General features: G+C 35.5%; 1 protein-coding gene across 8 annotated transcripts in view; it reads left to right on the forward strand.

The window, feature by feature from the left end:
* The window catches only part of fhod3a (formin homology 2 domain containing 3a), a 58,604-nt gene continuing 38,026 nt past the window's right edge, over positions 1-20,578 (forward strand). For 3 of the 8 annotated variants that reach the window (XM_051871533.1, XM_051871532.1, XM_051871534.1), the window contains exons 1-3: positions 5-421; positions 9,317-9,429; positions 14,159-14,223. In XM_051871533.1, the coding sequence (XP_051727493.1) occupies positions 257-421; positions 9,317-9,429; positions 14,159-14,223 (343 nt within the window). In that variant the 5' untranslated portion in view covers positions 5-256. Of the gene's footprint in view, positions 422-9,316; positions 9,430-14,158; positions 14,224-20,578 lie in introns of all 8 variants that reach the window. The other 5 variants (XM_051871531.1, XM_051871529.1, XM_051871530.1 and 2 more) reach the window with 5 other exon arrangements.

The following is a 20,578-nucleotide window of genomic DNA, read 5'->3' on the forward strand; positions in this document are numbered from 1 at the left end:
GCGGTCACAGGGTCCCGCTGTTAAAGCGCTTAATCCGCGGGGGGCGTCCGGCTGTCCCGCACCTTCACGCGCCTGTGACACGGACGGACACTCGCGCTCAGCACAGCACAGTAACGGGCGCGCGCAGCTTCTGCATTTCCCAGGTCTCTCTTATTCCGCGGATCCGCCGAAGGTCCCGCTGATTGTGACTTGTTGTCGTTACCGACGCGCTTGGAAACGGCCGCGATAGTTACAGCGGCCCGTGCATGGATGCATCATGTCTTCGTTTGTGTGCCGGGTTCAGTTCTTAGACGACACCGATCCGTTCAACAGCACCAATTTCCCGGAACCGACCAGACCTCCTCTCTACACCTTCAGAGAAGATATTCCTCTCATCAATCAGATCGCAGGAGTCCACAGACTCCTCAAAGCTCCTCACAAGGTCAGACCGCCGCAGAAAGTTATTAGTTCACTAAAATATAGTGTATTAATGTTTATTTAAATCTCTCTCTACTCACAGTACTAATATATGATTTTAAAAAAAATGTCTAATAAACTTAAAGCCTATTTAAAATAATTTTTAGTGTTCTTTAATATGATTTGTTTCAAAATTTGAAGAGGTCAGTTAAATGAGTTTGATTTGTGATGGTCATTTTAAAGCGCGACAGGTGCGGCACTGAGCCGCTTTTAGAGCCGCTCATTCATTCACTCTGACAGACAGTGTTTATGAGCAACTAGCCTGACATATGAAATAATTGTCTTTTTTTTTTTTACACACAATATAAAAGAAAATCTAAAAATATTTGTTTTATGTTTTGTATCATCCATAAGGCTTTTATGGCTCATGTAGTCTGATATAGTGAGAAAATGGAGGAAAAAACATCAAAAATATGCAATTTGGTGCAGATGCTGATATTTATATGAACAAAAAGTGATGAAATTCTGAAGCTCGTAATATAAATCAATGAGATCTTTATAACAGTATTGCAGATACTGACATAAAATGCAAATAAATATCAATATCTGCCAATAATGTCCTTAGTAAGATGATTTAAATGCTTAGTTTTCAAATCTAAAACATATAATGCCATGGTATACAATGATGACTGAGAGATGAACAAATAAACCTAACAATCATATTTGATACTCATGATTTTTACAATAAATGATGTCTGGATAATCAAGTAAACCTGCTTCAGTCCAGTTGAAATATTACTAACAATATCAAAGTTATTCTTACGTTTACTTGATAAAAACTAGGGATGCACCAATATGAAAATTTTGTCCGAAACCGGTAATTCTTTATATTTGAAAGCCGATAACCAATCTAAATCAAAATCAAAATTTTTATATAATTTTTGAGAGCCTGATTACAAAAACAAACGTCTCACTATTAAAAGCCATGTCACAAGCACACAATTATAATGGTCTCATTATAATATATGACGAACTTGTGCTGCACATGTTGCACTTAACTGTATTTTCCTTTTTTAAGTGATTTCAATCATATTTCAAGCAATTCAAAACCATCATGGTGAACAGTGTGCATCTGAAGTGTCTCAGCTGAAGGAAATAATCCATTATTTATCGGCTTTAATATATCAGCCAAATTTTCTTATTGGATCGATAACGATAACATTAAAAATGAACATATATCGGCCGATATCGATTTGTGTCCGATATGTCGTGCATCCCTACAATAAACCTTCCTCAAAAGAAGATCATATTTGATACTCATGATTTTTATAATAAATGATGTCTGAATAATCAAATAAAGCTGATTCAGTCCAGTTGAAATATTACTAACAATATCAAAGTTATTCTTATGTTTACTTGATAAAAACTAGGGATGCACCAATATGAAAATTTTGGCAGAAACCGATAATTCTTTATATTTGAAAGCCGATAACCGATATATTGGCCGATATATCTAGATCCAAATTTTTAGACAATTTTTGAGAGCCTGGTTACAAAAAACAAAAGACTCACTATTAAAAGCCATGTCCCAAGCACACAATTATAATGTTCTCATTATAATATTATGTAGTTTATATGACAGATTTGCATTGTACTTAACTGTATTTCCCTTTTTGAAGTGATTCCAATCATATTTCAAGCAATTCAAAACCATCATGGTGAACAGTGTGCATCTGAAGTGTCTCAGCTGAAGGAAATAATCCATTATTTATCGTCTTAAATATATATAGGGCAAATTTTTTTATCAGGTCATTAACGATAACATTAAAAACGAACATATATCGGCCGATACCGATAACCGATAATTCTTTATATTTGAAAGCTAATAACGATATATTGGCTGTTATATCTAAATCCAAATTTTTATATCATTTTTGACAGCCTGATTACAAAAACAAAAATTTCACCATTAAAAGCCATGTCCCAAACACACAATTATAATGTTCTCATTATAATATTATGTACCCTACATGACAGACTTGTGCTGTATATTTTACTTAACTGTATTTTCCTTTTTGAAGTGATTTCAATCATATTTCAAGCAATTAAAAACCATCATGGTGAACAGTGTGCATCTGAAGTGTCTCAGCTGAAGGAAATAATCCATTATTTATCGGCTTTAATATATATCGACCAAATTTTCTTATTGGGCCGATAATGATAACATTAAAAATGAACATATATCGGCCAATACCGATATGGTGGCTGATATATCGTGCGTCCCTAATAAATATCAGCGCAGAATTGACAGCAGAAAGACACGTGAAGCACGAGCTGAAGGACGTTTGTACAATTGTACTAAAAGACTTTTACTGGATAAAACAGTCTACACTATCAATCAGACGACAGAAGGACTGGAGGAGATTTGATCATTTTCAGTCCTTAGAAATTCATGTTTTATAGTGTTTGTGAACAAAACATTTTTCAGCACATCAAGATGTTGAGCGTTTGTGGAGGTTAAGGGTTAAAGCCACAGATTATTAGGTCTTAAAGGACATTTAATGTCACACACAGAGATTATAGTGCACTTGATCATGTAGTGTGTCTGATCAGTAAATACTGCACTCTTTAATCACATGTTCTCTGAGGATCTTGCGTTCAGATGAGCTCAATTAAGTCTTTTATTCACACTAAATGCACGAAAATATTTGCGTGCCTTAACAGTGTTTCCCAGGCCATATTTACATGACTTTGCATGTTTGTCAGATCTCATCTGTGCATCAGTGATGGTGACGCTGCTGGATGCAAAACACAGTCTTTTTATTCATAATGAGAAAGAACACGCAGAAACAAAAGACCAGCTTAAACAAATGTATATAAAAGGCAATACAACGAAACTGGGTCAACAGCACATTAGCACATTGTTATTGTTTATGAATATTATTATACATATTATACATTCTGTTTCGGCTGTTGAAATCACACATTTTTATGTTAAATTTGGCAATACTGGATTGTAAACACTGATTTAAATCATGTGTTTTTCTTCATTAGTTTGATAGATCTGTATATCCACTTGTTTTCTGCTCTCGTTCTCTCTGGTTTCTCTCTGTTTTCTTGTGACATTGTGTTTTTCTGTGTCAGTCTGTCATTGGAGGGAAAGTCATGGGCAGTAATTGGCAGTTTCAGTCAAATCTGTGAAATAAAATAGAGGTCAGGGCTGCTCCCAGAATGCCGCAGTGGGATCCCGTCATCTCACAAACACACGTGATGATGATGATGATGATGATGATGTATCTGCCTCAAAATATTGTGAGGTCTTTCCTCAAAACACCCAAATTCTTCTTTTTCCTACCTATTATTACCTGTTCAACACCACATCAACACTCTCAGTCAGTAGTTTTCACTCAGTAAGAGTGTAGCGCTGTAAATATTAAAGTATTAAATATTACATAAATATTAAATTTTTACACATAAAAAAATAATTAGGCCTTTGTGTATTTGCATATAAAATTTCCATCCATTTGTGTCACGCAGTTTTGACATAAACTAATAAACTTCATGTGATGCATATTTGTCAGTCATAGATTTCTGCACTTAAAAATCAAGGCATAGTTTATTATTATTAACTATTTGCATCTATTTAATTGTATTTAAATAATCATATTTTCAAAATGCTTTTATTCAAATTGATTAGAATCAGCATAAATGTGTTTATTGTGAAAACAATGACATTTATTCAGTTGAAAAGTGTGAACATGGTTAAAATGACAAGCTGTGAAACAATCAATATTCAATTAGTTGAAACAAATTGGATTTATCGATGATAAATATGACTAAATATGTTTCCATGGAGCCCAGTGAAGCTCATTCCTGTAATACAGAGAGCTGAACTCCAGTCCAAGATCTTCTGCATGGACTTCAGCATCTGTCTCACATTCTGGGTTATAAATAGATGGGCTGAATCTCATCCACAGTGTAAGTGGTAGTTAGTGAAGTTCCAGCGACTGTCCGACTGTCCTTTACTGCAGCGCAAAACACTTAACCCTAACGCCACACGCTTCCCAACGGAAAGACAAATCACCACTGAGATCTCTGTAGTATTATATTTCTTGAGGGGAAGTCTTACGTCTCAACAGTATCTCAAAACGCCGCTCAGATTTGCAAAGATTCAAGTCTGCATTAAAAAATCTGTTATTTCTGTAACATTTATATTTATATATTAATAATAAGCATTATTATTTATATATTCATAATAGCTAAATCTAATGGTTATAAATAAATTTGACTTGAGAAACATATTTAGCAATATTGATTAAACAGTAAACTTAAGTGTGCAAATCAACAGGTGAAAAGATCCCTTTTATGATGGAGGAAAAAAGAGCAGTTTCTTCCCCGACTGCAGCAACTTCCATTTTTATTACTGATATTTTGTGCCAATTTCCCAGGAAGTGTCACAGTTTTGTTCTCTTGAACACCTGGGATGGAGACGCTGCTTTATTTGCAAATGTTTTATGTGATATTCCAGTTTTATCCGATTTTTATCCAACAGCGATTTGGCTTTATGTCTATTAAACTTATGACAAGTCTGATCACAGCGAACATTCAGAGCCGTTGTCATGTATAGGTATGAAACAGCTTCACAAACAGTCTTTTCAAACACACAGTATCATTATTTCTGCGTCATAATAATTCGTATTATCACAGAAGTACTGAGATAAAAGTTTATAGTTCGAATATAAACACTGATGTCTACGGTAGCGATCAAAATGACCTTTTGAAAGTAACTTGCCACTTCAAATAAAAATTGTATCGATTACATTGTTACGCCAGTAGGTGGCGACAAGTGACTGTTAAAAAATGTATTTGTCATTGAATCATTTACTCAAGAGATTCGTTCAAAAATAATGATCCTTTCAGTAATGAAACAAGTGAAGTCTTAATGAGTGAGTCATTGAATCATTCACTCAAGAGTTTTAAAAAACTTTAAATTACAAACTGCAGCAATTGACATTTTGTCAGAACCTCTAGTAAATTACATGTTATTTTGTTTAGTTGTCTAATCATGGGAGAATTGCGATCTCTGTTTAAAAAAAAAAAAAAAAAAAAAAAAATGTATCAGAATCATGCAGCTCTAGTCCACATTTAAGAGCTCAAATCAGTGTGTGTGTGTGTGTGTGTGAGATGCGGTTGTTAGCAGGTGGAGTGTTTGTGTTGTTGTAGTGAACGGTTGATTAAACTTTGCATCTGACTCATCAGTGTGCCGTCAGTTCTAGATGTTTCCTCTGATCTATGGTTTGCTGTAGATCCTCTCAAAGCATCATTTGATCATTGATTTAATGGTGCATCACTTTTACTGTTGATTGTAAATAGAAACAGGCAGATCTCACTCATGCCGTCTCTCTTCTTTCAGCAGGTGTAGTGTATGATTCATCTGTGTGTCCGTCCGTCAGCCAGTTGTGCGACACATTCTTGAATGCAATGAGTTTGTTGACCCTAAATCACAGCTGAAGTCTTGAGCTGGAAAGCGAGTGTTTGATTAGGGTTTGGCTGAGTTCAGACTCGATGGAGACGCAGGTGTTACGACCTCGGAGATGCCAAACCCAATGAACGTCAGCACTCATGCTCTCTCAGCTTCGGGTGAACCAGAAACACGCTGATCAAATGTTAGTTAAAATGTTCTGTGCCTTTACACATACTACATATGGGCTGATGATAACTAACATTATACACTGTGCTGATTTTGTTAGTTGTTTCCTGAAAATACAAGCTGACTGTATGGAAGCTTGTTTCCACCATGAAATAAAAAATAAAAAATGTAATTGTGACCTTTATCTCATAATTCTGACTTTTTTTCTCACAATTGTGAGATATAAAGTCATAATTGCAAGATATAAAGTCAGAATTGCGAGTTATAAAGTCGGAATTGCGAGATAAAGTCAGATTTGCACGATATAATGTTGGAATTGCGAGTTATAAAGTCAGAATTGCGAGATATAAAGTCAGAATTGCGAGTTATAAAGTCAGAATTGCGAGATATAAAGTCGGAATTGTGAGCTATAAAGTCGGAATTGCGAGATATAACGTCGGAATTGCGAGATATAAAGTCGGAATTGCGAGATATAACGTTGGAATTGCGAGATATAAAGTCGGAATTGCGAGATATAACGTCGGAATTGCGAGATATAAAGTCGGAATTGCGAGATATAACGTTGGAATTGCGAGATATAAAGTCGAAATTGCGAGATATAAAGTCGGAATTGCGAGATATAAAAACGGAATTGCGAGATATAAAAACGGAATTGAGAGATATAAAGTCGGAATTGCAAGATATAAAGTCGGAATTGCGAGTTATAAAGTCAGAATTGCGAGTTATAAAGTCGGAATTGCGAGTTATAAAGTCAGAATTGCGAGATATAAAGTCGGAATTGCGAGATATAAAAACGGAATTGCGAGATATAAAAACGGAATTGAGAGATATAAAGTCGGAATTGCAAGATATAAAGTCGGAATTGCGAGTTATAAAGTCAGAATTGCGAGTTATAAAGTCGGAATTGCGAGTTATAAAGTCAGAATTGCGAGATATAAAGTCGGAATTGCGAGTTATAAAGTCAGAATTGTGAGATATAAAGTCGGAATTGCGAGTTATAAAGTCGGAATTGCGAGATATAAAGTCGGAATTGCGAGTTATAAAGTCAGAATTGCGAGATAAAAAGTAGCAATTACCTTTTTAATTTTTTTATTTAGAGGCGGAAACAAGCTTCCATATGACTCTGATGCACATTTTGGAGCATTTTACCAAATGTTATAATATTTATAGTCATATTTGCCAAGGTCATGGGATCGCATGTGCAAACATTTTTTTACTGACCCCAGATTTTTCTATGGTGTAAATAACATATAATGAAAATAGAAGTAAAGGTTTCGTGTGTCTGTGCACATTATGGTTTAATTTATATGCACACCTGTGTTTGACACGAGCAGATGGTCTTCACACTCTTTGGTCATGCATACTAACATTTTAGCGTGTGAACCCTTCAGCACGTGTGTGTGATGTGTGTGTGGAGGTCGATGTCTGTTACAGCAGACGCTGGAAGCTGCAGGTCGAATCTGCCAAATTAGCCTGACGACCGACCGCCTGTGTGATTGTTGATCAAAGCTACAAATCCATCGCCACGCGCCCTGAATGTAGTTCATACTGGCGTGTGTTTCCCAGGAGCGCAGTGAAGTTGAAGTGAAAGCACATGTGTGTGTGAGTGTGTGTGTGTGTGAGTGTGGCGTGTGGCGCGTGTTCCTGTGCTTTATGACCGGCGGTAATTGCATTTACTGCTCTGTAATGTCTGAAACAGGGAAACGCTGCTCTAACATGACACGTCTCTTACAGTCTTTTGTTTTATGGCTGATGCTCACAAAATACTTTTATTTCAGCACTGTCAGTTGTTTGAAAGGGTGGTCAGTTACCCACAATCCCCTGCTGGTTACCTGTGATGTGTCTCTGTAACAGAGGCAATTGATTCGCAAAAATGATTCACTGTTTCGAAGCGTTCATAACGCCACACGCTGGTCAGAATGCAGCAAACAAATATGCATAAAAACACCTTTTATAAAACAATATCAAATGTTTTGTTGAAAGTGTCCTCTATTAAATGCAATTAGCAAATTATATAATATAATTAATTACGAAGTGTCTGTATAATATGTGTTAATTTATTAAATCATAGGGCTTGTTTTGTTTGTTTAATGGAGAGCTGGTTAATCAGATCAGTGAGAGACTTTTAGATACAACTCTTACTTTTTGTTATAGAAATATGTCTATAGAAATGTCTATAAAACTGATGTGAGATCAGGTAAAAACCATACAGACACTGGCTCATGGGTTGACCAAGAACTACTGATATTTCGAAACATTTAGAACCAGTTGTGACGTAACAAAGCCTTGTTTACTGAAATCACATGACTTTAGCAGTTTGATACGAGCTCTGAATCACTGATGATTCATAAAGGTTTTTTAAAAGTGCCCATCTCTAGTTGTAAATGCACCATTTCTCATTTCCATTTAGTTTTAGTTGCTGTACTAAATTAACTAAAAATTAAATGAACATTAATAAGCACTAACCCTCTAGTGAACTTCGTGCTTTTTTATTATTTCAATGAAATTAATGTACTATATTTTAGTTTGATAATGTTTTTTATTTAATATTTTGTATTTTTAGGGAATTTTATGCTACTAAATTATATTTACGCTGTAGTCATAATCTATTTATTCACTTTTTGAGTCAATAAAATGAAATCTCCAACTTAAACTGTCATAAATCTTGAATACTTTAGAGCACATTGACAGATTATTGCTGAAGTGGAAAAAAGTTTAAAAAGTTACATAATTTTATGCTTATTGTTATAAAAAATGCACAGAAATACTATTTTCAGTTTTTATATGAAATATATATTTTCAAAAACATGTTTTACTCTAAAACTGCAAGAAAATCAAAGCCATAAATCTAAACAAGTTGTGTTCCATATTTGAGCTTGATATCTCAAAAAATGAGCTTTTAGTAAGATTTTGTTTGGCCGCAGTACCAAAAGTTTCCACTAGATGAAATTCGTCTCCCATTCATTTCCAATGCACTCATTTTTGACCACGAGGAGCACAAGTGTCACTATTTTTTGTGTGTTCACATAGCAAGTGCCAAAACCTTTACCAAGTTTTGTACCATTCCGATGAAGACAAAAAAGACAAAATGTAAATTTTTTGGTCAAGAATGAACGAAGAGCACCAGAGGGCAAAATAGACATTAAAAAAAATGACAAAAACACAAAAAATGACTAAAACTTTAACTGAAATTAAAATGAAAACAGATAATATAAATTGAAAATATGAAAGAAAGCTAATGACAGTGTGTGTGTGTGTGTGTGTGTGCAGCTCGATGACTGCGCTCTGCAGCTCTCACACACCGGTGTGTATCTGGATCTGGAGTCGACGCTGGACGAGCAGAGAGATGAACTGGAGGGATTTCAGCAGGAAGACTGCGGAGGGTGAGACACACTAGAGTACATACTGCACTGTGTGTGTGTGTGTGTGTGTGTGTGTGTGTGTGTGTGTGTGTGATATGAGCAGATCTCCTCACTGCAGTGACAGCAGCTCTCACACAAATCACCTTAACAGATTTCCTGAGAGAGAGAGAGAGAGAGAGAGAGGGAGAGAGAGAGAGGGGGACTTGTATGCAGTATTCTAAGTGCACTCAGTGTGATTTATCGTCTCTCCGTGTGGAATAGCTGCTCTCCTCACTGCACCTGCGAAGATAGCAGAGAAATACTGTTACAGCTCATGTGATATGAAAACATGTGTTTTTTCAAAATGTTAGAGACTCAAAAGAATTTAAAAGTCTTTTCTCTAAATTTTCTTTTCTTCCATACTGTGATGCACACGACTGGTCAACTGTGTGGAATAATTATGATTTTTTAATGTTTTTGAAAGAGTCTCTTCTGCTCACCAAGGCTGCATTTATTTGATCAAAAATACAGTAAAATTGTGAAAAAATATTACAATGTAAATCAGCTGTTTTCTATGTGAATATATAGTAAAGTGTAATTTATTCCTGTGATCAAAGCTGAATTTTCAGCATCATTACTCCAGTCTTCAGTGTCACATGATCCTTCAGAAATCATTTTAATATGACGATTTATTTTTTTATTTTTATTTTTCAGAATTCTTTGATGAATAGAATGTTCAGCATTTATTTGAAATAGAATCTTTTGTAATGTCTTTACTGTCATTTTTGATTAATTTAATTCATCCTTGATGAATATAAGTATTGATTTTTTTGTCTTTTGAATGCTGAAAATTCAGCTTTGTATCACAGAAATAAATGACATTTTACAATATATTTCAATAGAAAACATTTATTTTAAATTGTAATAATATTTCACTGTTTTTACTGTATTTTTGATCAAATAACATAAAAAAAATTATGATTATTCTAAGCTGTTGATCAGTAGTGAACATCTGAGTGTAATTGATTATCGAAAAAGAACAAATGTAGGGCGGGACTTCCGTTGGTTGTTGATTGGGTGTTGATGTGATCAGTTTTCGGAGGGGAAACGGTGATTATTTCCCCATTTAAAGCTGGAGTTTATTGTGGGATCTCTGGAAGTTTCTGGAAGGTTTTAAGCTGCGCTGCTCTCCTTCTCTCCCTTGTGTCTTGTTTTTTGTCTTTCTCGTATCCATGATTCTAGGAAAGGTGAGTTCATGGAAAGAATGAGGAGTCTGGGAAACGAACGACTCCTATCTGTTGGAGGGTCAGTAAATACGGCCCCCGGACGAAGAGCTCGGATCTGGCATAAACTGCAGTTTAAAAGATGTTTTGACTTCAGGGAATGTTGTGAAAGAGAATCACTCTTTTAGGTTTAAGTTTTTCACACAGACTCCGTGTAAATGGCCTTGATCTGCCGGTGTAGTTGATGAGGTGTTGATATGTAAATGCAGGCGCTCATGTATATTAATGAGCTCATAGTCCTGACGGTTCCTGCGGTTTACTGTCAGTAGATGTTCTGGCTGAACATCAGATCCCATGTTGGCAGATTTGTGGGATGTCCTGTGATCCGTGAGCTATTTTCCATACGTCACTGAGTTAAATTAGCTTGAATGATTCAGATGCGGTGTGTGTGTGTGTGTGTGTGTGTGTGTGTGTGTGTGTGTGTGTGTGTGATGGTCTATATCAGTGTGTGACGCTCCTGTGTGAGGCTTCTATTAGTTGTTGATATAGTGAATGACTGATATATCAGCTGACGCCGTTTCATCTATAGTGTGAATTCATGTAAACTGAGACACTTGTGTGTATTCTTTCTGCTTTGTTACTCACAATTTGTCAGCCGAACCCCTGTGAGTTCAAATATCAGGGACTTCAAGTAAATATTTTAAATTTCAATAATGCAGCTAAACAAATAAAATACTTTTTTTTGGTGTTTTTAGTAATTGTTTTATTTTTATTGGTTTTATTTAAAATAATTTATTTTAATTTAATAAAATGCATTTTTATGATATATTTTAAGTAATTGTTTATTTTGATTTTTTTTATTTAAAATTATTTATTTGAATTTTTACAGTTGTATGATTAAATAATATTTAGTAAGTTTAATTTTGATTGTTTTTTATTATTAAATTATTTTAATTTTACATTTTTGTGTTTTAATCAATTTTTAGGTTTTTAGTTTGATTGTTTTTGTTTTAAATTATTTTCATTTTACATTTGTATGATTTAATATATTTTAATTAATTGTTTATTTTGATTGTTTTCATTTAAAATTATTTATTTGAATTTTTATTTTAACATTTCTATGATTTAATACATTTTTGGTAATTGTTTTATTTGGATTGTTTTTACTCTAAAATGATTTATTTTAATTTGACATGATTCAATTAATTATTATCAGTTCATCAACTCATAAACCCCAGTTAGGGAACCCCTGTCCTAGATTACAGTATTAGACATTGAGAATCTCCTGGCAGTCGATCAAAGCATCTCCACGCAGTAAGACGGTGTGTTTGTGTGTCGGGTCAGTCTCTCAGTAACCGTGCTGTCGGATGGCATCCTTCGAGTTCTCCGCGTGTTCAGAGAGCCGCTGTCGCTCTGTTGTGTTTGTGTTTGGGAAACGGTCCGTCGCTCATGCTGTGATTGACAGCAGACGCTCAGGCTTCTGTTTGTTCTGTGTGTGTGTTCTGACGTCCGTCTGACAGCTGATTGACATGTGAATATCTCTGCTGTCAAACAGACGTGTGTGTGTATGTGTGTGTGTGTGTGTGTTAGCTGGACTGTAGGATGTTGGCTAACTGGTTACTGTAAACAAAAGTCTGACACCCAAAAACCTCCATGGTGATGAAGTGGCAGAGACGGCGAGCGGCTGAATGAGTTTATCCTCCGTCTCTCCTGTATTTATTATTGTTTGCATTGAGGGGTCAGAGGTCAGCGCCGGTGTAAGTCCGTACCTCCTGTGGTTCGTATCGGAAGAGAGAAGATTCTTCAACGTTTATATTCAGAGACTGATAATCGTACACATGATGTGCATTTCAGTTGAGCTTTGTGTACAAGATACTGATGGAATCATGGGAAATTGATCTCAAATAAGTCAAAGAGGCAATTATAATATAAACAAGATTTCTATTTCAAATAAATGCTGTTCTTTTGAACTTTCTGTTCACCAAAGAATCCTGAAAAATAAAATATATCCTCAAAAATACTGTTTTCAACACTGATAACAATCATAAATGTTTCTTGATCATCAAATCATCATATCAGAATGATTTCTGAAGGATCATGTGACACTGAAGACTGGAGTAATGATGCTGACAATTCAGCTTTGATCACATGATATAAATTACATTTTACTATATATTCACATAGAAAACAGCTGATTTACATCATAATAATATTTCACTATTTTTACTGTATTTTTGATCAAATAAATGCAGCTTTAGTGAGCAAAATCTTACCAAACTTTTGAACAGTAGCTGGATCATTGACAAATAAGGTTTTTAAAAGTGTAAAACATAACGGAGATATAATTAATTTTGAAGTTTTATTAAGTGTTAACAATGAGATTATGTGGTTTTTATAATCAATTAACACTGATTTTGTCATTTTTTACAAGATGGACAAAACTTGTCACCCAAAAAGTCATTCGGTTTAACCACAATTTCAGTTTTACCGAATGACACTTTTGGTTACTCCAAATGACAATATGCTAACAGGCTGATATCTAGCAAAAGGACAATCAAATATTTTATATTAAAAATATTACAACATTTTCCATGTTTTATAGCAGTTGTACCGAATGACCTGATGTTTCGGGACATGCGTATGATCAAGTGAAAACATGAATTTTTCAAATAGTTAAGAGAGAGTTAGTTACTTTACTTCATGACCATGTGGTCCTTTGCAGGTGTCTGAATGATGTCACATCCTGTCACATGATATTGACCGCATGACTTGATCCAAAATGGTCCCTTTATATTGGTTACTCCGAATGATGTCAATGAAATTCATTTTTCCGGACATTCTTTCTCATAACAAAGCAATGACTTCTACACATAATTTTAATACCATTTTGCACTATGTTGATATATGATGTTATAAAATCATGCCAGAATAAAAAATATATACATTTATTACATTTTAAGATATTTTAATCACAAATGAAGTGGCTGTATTGGCCTTTGGACGGTTAAACCGAATGACCTTTTGACACTTCAAAATCTTTAAGATACATTTATATGTAACAAAATATAATTAAAACCTTTTAGATTCAATAAAAGAGATCTAGTTGTACTACCTTACATACTTTGGATGTCATATCTTTGTTTTTTTATTATTATTATTGAGGCCTTTGGACAAAAAAATGACCCGTCACGTCATTGACCCAAATATATTTTTAACATTCTTCTATCTTGGATTTTTTCCCCGCCTACATTGTCATAACGCATTTCATTCGAATTGTAACTAAACAAGTAAAGGATAAAAGAACATGATGGAGGAAAGTCTGAATGGAGGAATGAAATGAGGGCAGCAGAATCATGTTCTTATCAATGGCATGTTAATATTGAGCGCCGTTTCCCAGAAGAGCTTTAACACTGATAGCAGGAGAGCTGCATGAGCGCTGGAGTGTGTGTGTGTGTGTGTCATTACTGGTCAGTCTCTATGACATCTCTGTTTTATTGCTATTAACTTCTGTGATAAACATTATTGCTTCATTTTCTGTCTGTCTCTAGGAGGGGGAAGAAGCACAGTGTGATTTTACGGACTCAGCTGAGCGTCCGTGTTCACGCGTGTATCGGTGAGTCTCAGAACAAACATGTGATCAAACACAAGTGACTGACCCCAAAAATGTATGAACCGTAGTGTACAAATAAAGCAGTAAATCAGGTAATTATGCTGAAATATTGTGTGCAAAAGTGATGCAACTATTTAATGAATTAATTTTTTGATCTTTGGTTTTTCAGACACACACTTACATGCCGTCAGACTCTGGTTTGAGTTAACTAGTGCGAGTGAGTCACGGCTGAAATCATTACAAACGGATCTCCAAGCTTTAAATTACCGTCTGTGTCTCTCCGTCATGCTTGTGTTGGTCTTTTGCACTGATAGTGTGTCTATTCCTGGATTGCGGGTCAAGTGTCCCATTGGCTGTTGTCGTTAGAGATCAGGGGCGGGGCTTTCATCATGTTCATTAAAATTCACACTTGACTTCCCAGAATGCCTTTGTATGTAGTTGGCATTTCCTGTGTCAGCACAGCAGGACATTTGGTAGCTTGATGGTTTGTGTGTGTGTGTGTGTGTGTGTGTGTGTGTGTGTGTGTGTGTGTAAGGCTTTAAGTGGACAGATGATGAGTTTTAAGTCTCCAACCACCTGCTTCCGCCTCGAATCCCCCCAAACCCTTGGATTTACTGTGCTCTGTTGTTAAAATCACTGAAACATGGTCTTTATTGCTATATTTTGTGTGCACATGCAGTATAATATGACTATACTAGAGCCTTTTGAAATCTGTTTTATTGTTTTTTCCCACTTTTTGGATTCCGTTTTTTCTGTTTTAAATTTTTCTGAACTGCATTTTAATGGTTTAATTAAATTTTAATAATAAAAAAAAAGTCTCATCAATTGAATTCATGAAACTTTAACAGCTTTAAGTATTTTTAAGAAATTCTGTGTGCTGTTTACTAGTGTTTTGGATTGCATTAAATTTTCCTTGGAGGATCAAATCCAGTGTGATTGTGGCTTTTATTTCTTAAGCGTCAGGAAGGAGCCGTTTTATTCCTCTAAGCTGCACTAATTTCATTGTCAGGAATGTCTTAATCCTCACCGGACCCGATGAGATCTGCTTCAGTGTGTGTGGATAAATCTCAGAATTAAACAGCGTAAGACTGCAGATTTACTGTGATCGGTGTCGAAACAGCAGATTTTGAGGCTGTGATTGTCTGGTTTCCATGGCAATGGCCTTAATGGCATGTGGGATGGTAACTTGTACCATGTCAGAATGACTGTGTTTACTGTATAAACCGGATTATATTAATGCCTTTCTATTCTCCTCAGTTAAAGAATCACGGCGGAATCTGACTGGAGTTGGTTTAGAATTAATCAGTAATTGTGAATGTAGACTTTTACAATTTATTTTGTAGACATTTGTTGAATTAAATTCAGTCTATCCTACCTGTATGGCAGTGTTTCCTGCAGGGAGTTGATGAAAAGATAATCATTCATTAAATCATGAAAAATTTTTAAACAAAAACAATCAAAATAAGCACTTAAATATTTTGTTTACCTGCATGGGTTAGGGTTCAAATCAAAATTTGAACTTTTGATTTTAATAATGTATTAGTAAATGTTTAAATTAACTAAGATCAATAAATGCTATAGTTTTTTCATTGTTAGTTAAATATCCAGTCATGAAACTCTAGAAGTCCTTTGCATGCAATCTGCAAGCAATCACATCATTACCACATGGCACAAGCTGATTGGCTCTGCTGATCCTGCAGCCTGTGAGGTTGCTTGATCAACATTTAAATAGTCTGGTTCAGTGTTTGCTGTAAGTTGGCCCTGTAGCGCACTATCAGAGCTCCTCTGAAACCCTCCACCTCCCTCAGCTCCACCTGCCTAGATCTGCTACGGCATTTATGTATGTATATTTATGAAGCAGCAGCATATTTTACATGCTCACAGCAGTATGTCTGTGTATCTGTGCAGAAGCAGCAATAATCAGCAGCAGAAGCATTAATCAGCAGCAGCAATAATCATCATCAGCAGCAGCAATAATCAACACCAGTAGCAGAAGCATTAATCAGCAGCAGCAACAGCAATAATCAACAGCAGAAGCATTAATCAATAGCGACAGCAATAATCAACAGCAGCAATAATAATCATCATCAGCTGCAATAATCTACAGCAGCAGCAATAATCAACAGCAGAAGCAGCAGCAACAATCAACAGCAGCAGCAGCAATAATCAGCAGTAGCAGCAGCAATAATCAATACCAGTAGCAGAAGCAATGATCAACAGCAGCAATAATCAGTAATATAAGCAGCAATAATCAACAGCAGAAGCATTAATCAACAGCAGCAGCAGCAATAATCAGCAGTAGCAGCAGCAATAATCAATACCAGTAGCAGAAGCAATGATCAACAGCAGCAATAATCAGTAATATAAGCAGCAATAATCAACAGCAGAAGCATTAATCAACAGCAGCAGCAGCAATAATCAACAGCAGTAGCAATAAGCAACAGCAGCAACAGTAATAATCATCATCAAAAATAATCAGCAGCAGCAATAATCAACAGCAGCAACAGTAATAATCATCATCAGAAATAATCAGCAGCAGCAATAATCAACAGCGGCAGCAATAATCAACAACAGCAGCAGCAATAATAAACTGCAGCAGCAGCAGCAGCAATAACCAGAGCAGCAACAATAATCAACAGCAGCAGCAGCAATAATCAACAGCAGCAGCAGCAATAATCAACAGCAGCAATAATCAACAGCAACAATAATCAACAGCAGCAGCAGCAATAATTAGCAGCAGCACCAATAATCAGCAGCAGCAGCAGCAATAATTAGCCGTAGCAGCAGCAGCAGCAGTAATCAACAGCAGCAGCAGCAGCAATAATTAGCTGTAGCAGCAGCATCAGCAGTAATCAACAGCAGCAGCACCAATAATCAACAGCAGCAGCTGTAATAATTAGCCGTAGCAGCAGCAGCAATAATCAACAGCAGCAGCAGCAATAATTAGCAGTACCAGCTGCAGCAATAAGCAACAGCAGCAGCAGCAGCAATAATTAGCCGTAGCAGCTGCAGCAATAATCAACAGCAGCAGCAGCAATAATTAGCAGTACCAGCTGCAGCAATAACCAACAGCAGCAGCAGCAATAATCAACAGCAGCAGCAGCAGCAGCAATAATTAGCAGTACCAGCTGCAGCAATAATCAACAGCAGCAGCAGCAATAATTAGCCGTAGCAGCAGCAGCAATAATTTGCAGTACCAGCTGCAGCAATAACCAACAGCAGCAGCAGCAATAATCAACAGCAGCAGCAGCAGCAATAATTAGCAGTACCAGCTGCAGCAATAATCAACAGCAGCAGCAGCAATAATTAGCAGTAGCAGCAGCAGCAATAATTAGCCGTAGCAGCTGCAGCAATAATTAGCAGTACCAGCTGCAGCAGTAATCAACAGCAGCAATAATTAGCCGTAGCAGCAGCAGCATAGCAGATGTAGTCCACCAAGATTGTCATATTCATCAACATGCTAAAAGTATTTGGAGAGTTGTCATGATTGAACTAATGTTAACTAATGTTAACCAATAGAACCTTATTGTAAACTATTACCAATTATTGAAATTTTAACTTATACTCATGAAGTAACTATTTTAGCTCTAAGTGGTTTGGTTGACAAAAAAGTTGGTAATCCGTGATATAATATTCAAAATTAGAATTAGGATCATAGTACATTATAATCTAGTATAATAAAGAATTAGAATGCAGCCATTGTCTGATCTCTGATTGGTCAGGAATGGACGTTGGTCACAGATGCTAGATGATGAGTGGATGCAGAAACGCTGCATCCTGATTGGCTGTGAGTGCATTTAAAAATAAACATCAAAGCATTACGATGACGCTGAGTTTTGAGAGATGTCTAGTTGTGATTGATAATCCGTCATGACAGCGATATTTGAGAGAAGTATTTTCACAGGAGTTGATTATGTAACGTCTCTAATATGAGTTTCTTTACGCTGATGCCGTCACTGTTCATCCAATTAGAATCTGTTTTCTAACACTAGTTTCAGTGTTTTGAGTCTTTAGTTTTGAACTCAAGTGATTCATATGAATCTGTTTTCACACACTGATTCTTTCATTTGATATGAATCATCTGGATCAGTCAAGATTCAAATAAAAAGAAAATAAAGCAGCCTTTATTTAAATTGCCATTCATCACAAGATTATTGAATATATATTTACTATTTTTGTTCAATTTTTAGCCAAAATAACTATTGTGACATGTGATGAGGTTCTGGCTCCAGTGTTCAGGGCTGTAATGAAATCAGGTGCTCTGATATCAGAGCCGATGTGTGTCTGTAAACCGATATAACTTGAGGAGCGCTGGGTTAATTTTAGCAGGGGTTGATGTTTTGGATGCCATGAGCCCAGAGAAATACCAGCGTCACTGCGATATCTTTAGAAAGCGTTGACAAGACAGAAACATGTGAAAGAGAGACTGCAGGTCGAGAGAGAGGTCGAGAAAAGATAAAGTCTAATTACACAGATTACACAAGACTGTTTCAATAAATCATGTACAAAATAGAGTCTGAAAACTAAGACAGATTTAGGATTCAAATATCAAACTGAATATTATTATTGTCTGTATTCATGTTTACACTACAAAAAATATCTAACAAAATGTACTGAGGTTTTTTCTTACAACAATAAAGAACCAGCAAACGTCAGACGCTGTGAGTCGAATAATGTCCTTGAAACAGCAGCAGTCAGTGTTTCATCATCGTTCAGATCGCAACTTCTGAGGGATTCATTGATACTCCGTTCAAACTGCAGTGTGTGTGTGTGTGTGTGTGTGTAACTTAGTAAATCATTCTAAGTGATGTTTTTCAAAAATGTAAAATTACAGAAAGTTCTCTGTGATGGGTAGGTTTAGGGTTAGGGGACAAAATATACAGTTTGTACAGTATAAAAATCATTATGTCTATGGAGAGTCCAAGTACAACATTAAAACCCAACGTGAGTGTGTGTGTGTGTGTGTGTCGTGTTGTAAACAGAGGCTGATGGCTTTACAGTCTGTGAGCAGAAACACACTGATGTTAAACTCATAACCTCAGAAAACACACACACACACACACACACACCTGCCAGTGTGGCTGAAAAACACTCGTAAATGCCAGTAAATGTACACAAACACACACAAATATCTGCCAGAATATATGTTTGTGTATTTATTTTTATATATGTGACCCTGGACCACAAAACCAGTCATAAGTCACAGGGGTATATTTGTAGCGATAGCCAACAATACATTGTATGGGTCAAAATTGTCGATTTTTCTTTTATGCCAAAAATCATTAGGATATTAAGTAAAGATAATGTTCCATGAAGTTATTTTGTAAATTTCCTACTGTAAATATATCAAAAAATAATTTTTGTGAGTGGATATGCAATGCTAAGGTCTTCATTTGGACAACTTTAAAGGCGATTTTCTCAATATTTTGATTTTTTTGCACCCTCAGATTCCAGATTTTCAAATAATTGTATCTCGACCAATAATGTCCTATCCTAACAAACCACACATCAATGGAAAGATTATTTATTCAACTTTCAGATGAAGTATAATTTCAAAAAATTGACCCTTAAGACTGACATATAATTTGAAATTTTGTAGTTTACACTACAATAAAATAATTTTTATATTTTTACATTTATTTTTATTTTTTTATTTCGTATATATTTTCATATTTTAGATGTGTGTATTTTTATATATAATTTTATGGTAAATTTTGTAGTTTACACTACAAATGTTTTATATACAATAAGTGATTATATAGTTTATATTTTATATATTTACACTACAAAAACAATTTTATATACAATAAATTATTTTATAGATTGTTTTTTTTTAAAACATTTTTTAATATTTATATTTACAGTTGTATTTTATATTTTATACATTTATTTATTTTTTATTTTTATGTATAGTTAGGGTTAGGGTTTCATATTAAATGTAGTTTACACAGCTGATTGTTTCACTCCACCGTTGTGTTTCTGTCTGTGTGTTAATCAGTTTATGACCCTCTTTGTGTTTAAATCGCCCACTTTTATCTGCAACTACAGAGGTGTGTTTCCTCTTTCAGCATCAGGTTGTCATGGTTACGTGACGACCATCATCTCACAGTGGCTTTACATTATAAAGTTTAGTTACTAAATCGAAGTCACACTTCCACAGGAACCACCTGATCATTAGCATACAGTGTGTGTGTGTGTGTGTGTGTGTTTGTTCTCAGATGGATAGAGCTGCCATTTACTGGGCATTTTGGGATATAATGACATCATTGGGTCACAACATGCTTCGAGGTGTGAAGTCTGGGAACTTTAGTGGTTGATCTACAGCAGAACAGAGAGGAGAATGAGTGTGTGTGTGTGT

This window comes from Ctenopharyngodon idella, chromosome 19 (genome assembly GCF_019924925.1).
Source record: "Ctenopharyngodon idella isolate HZGC_01 chromosome 19, HZGC01, whole genome shotgun sequence".
NCBI lineage: Eukaryota > Metazoa > Chordata > Actinopteri > Cypriniformes > Xenocyprididae > Ctenopharyngodon > Ctenopharyngodon idella.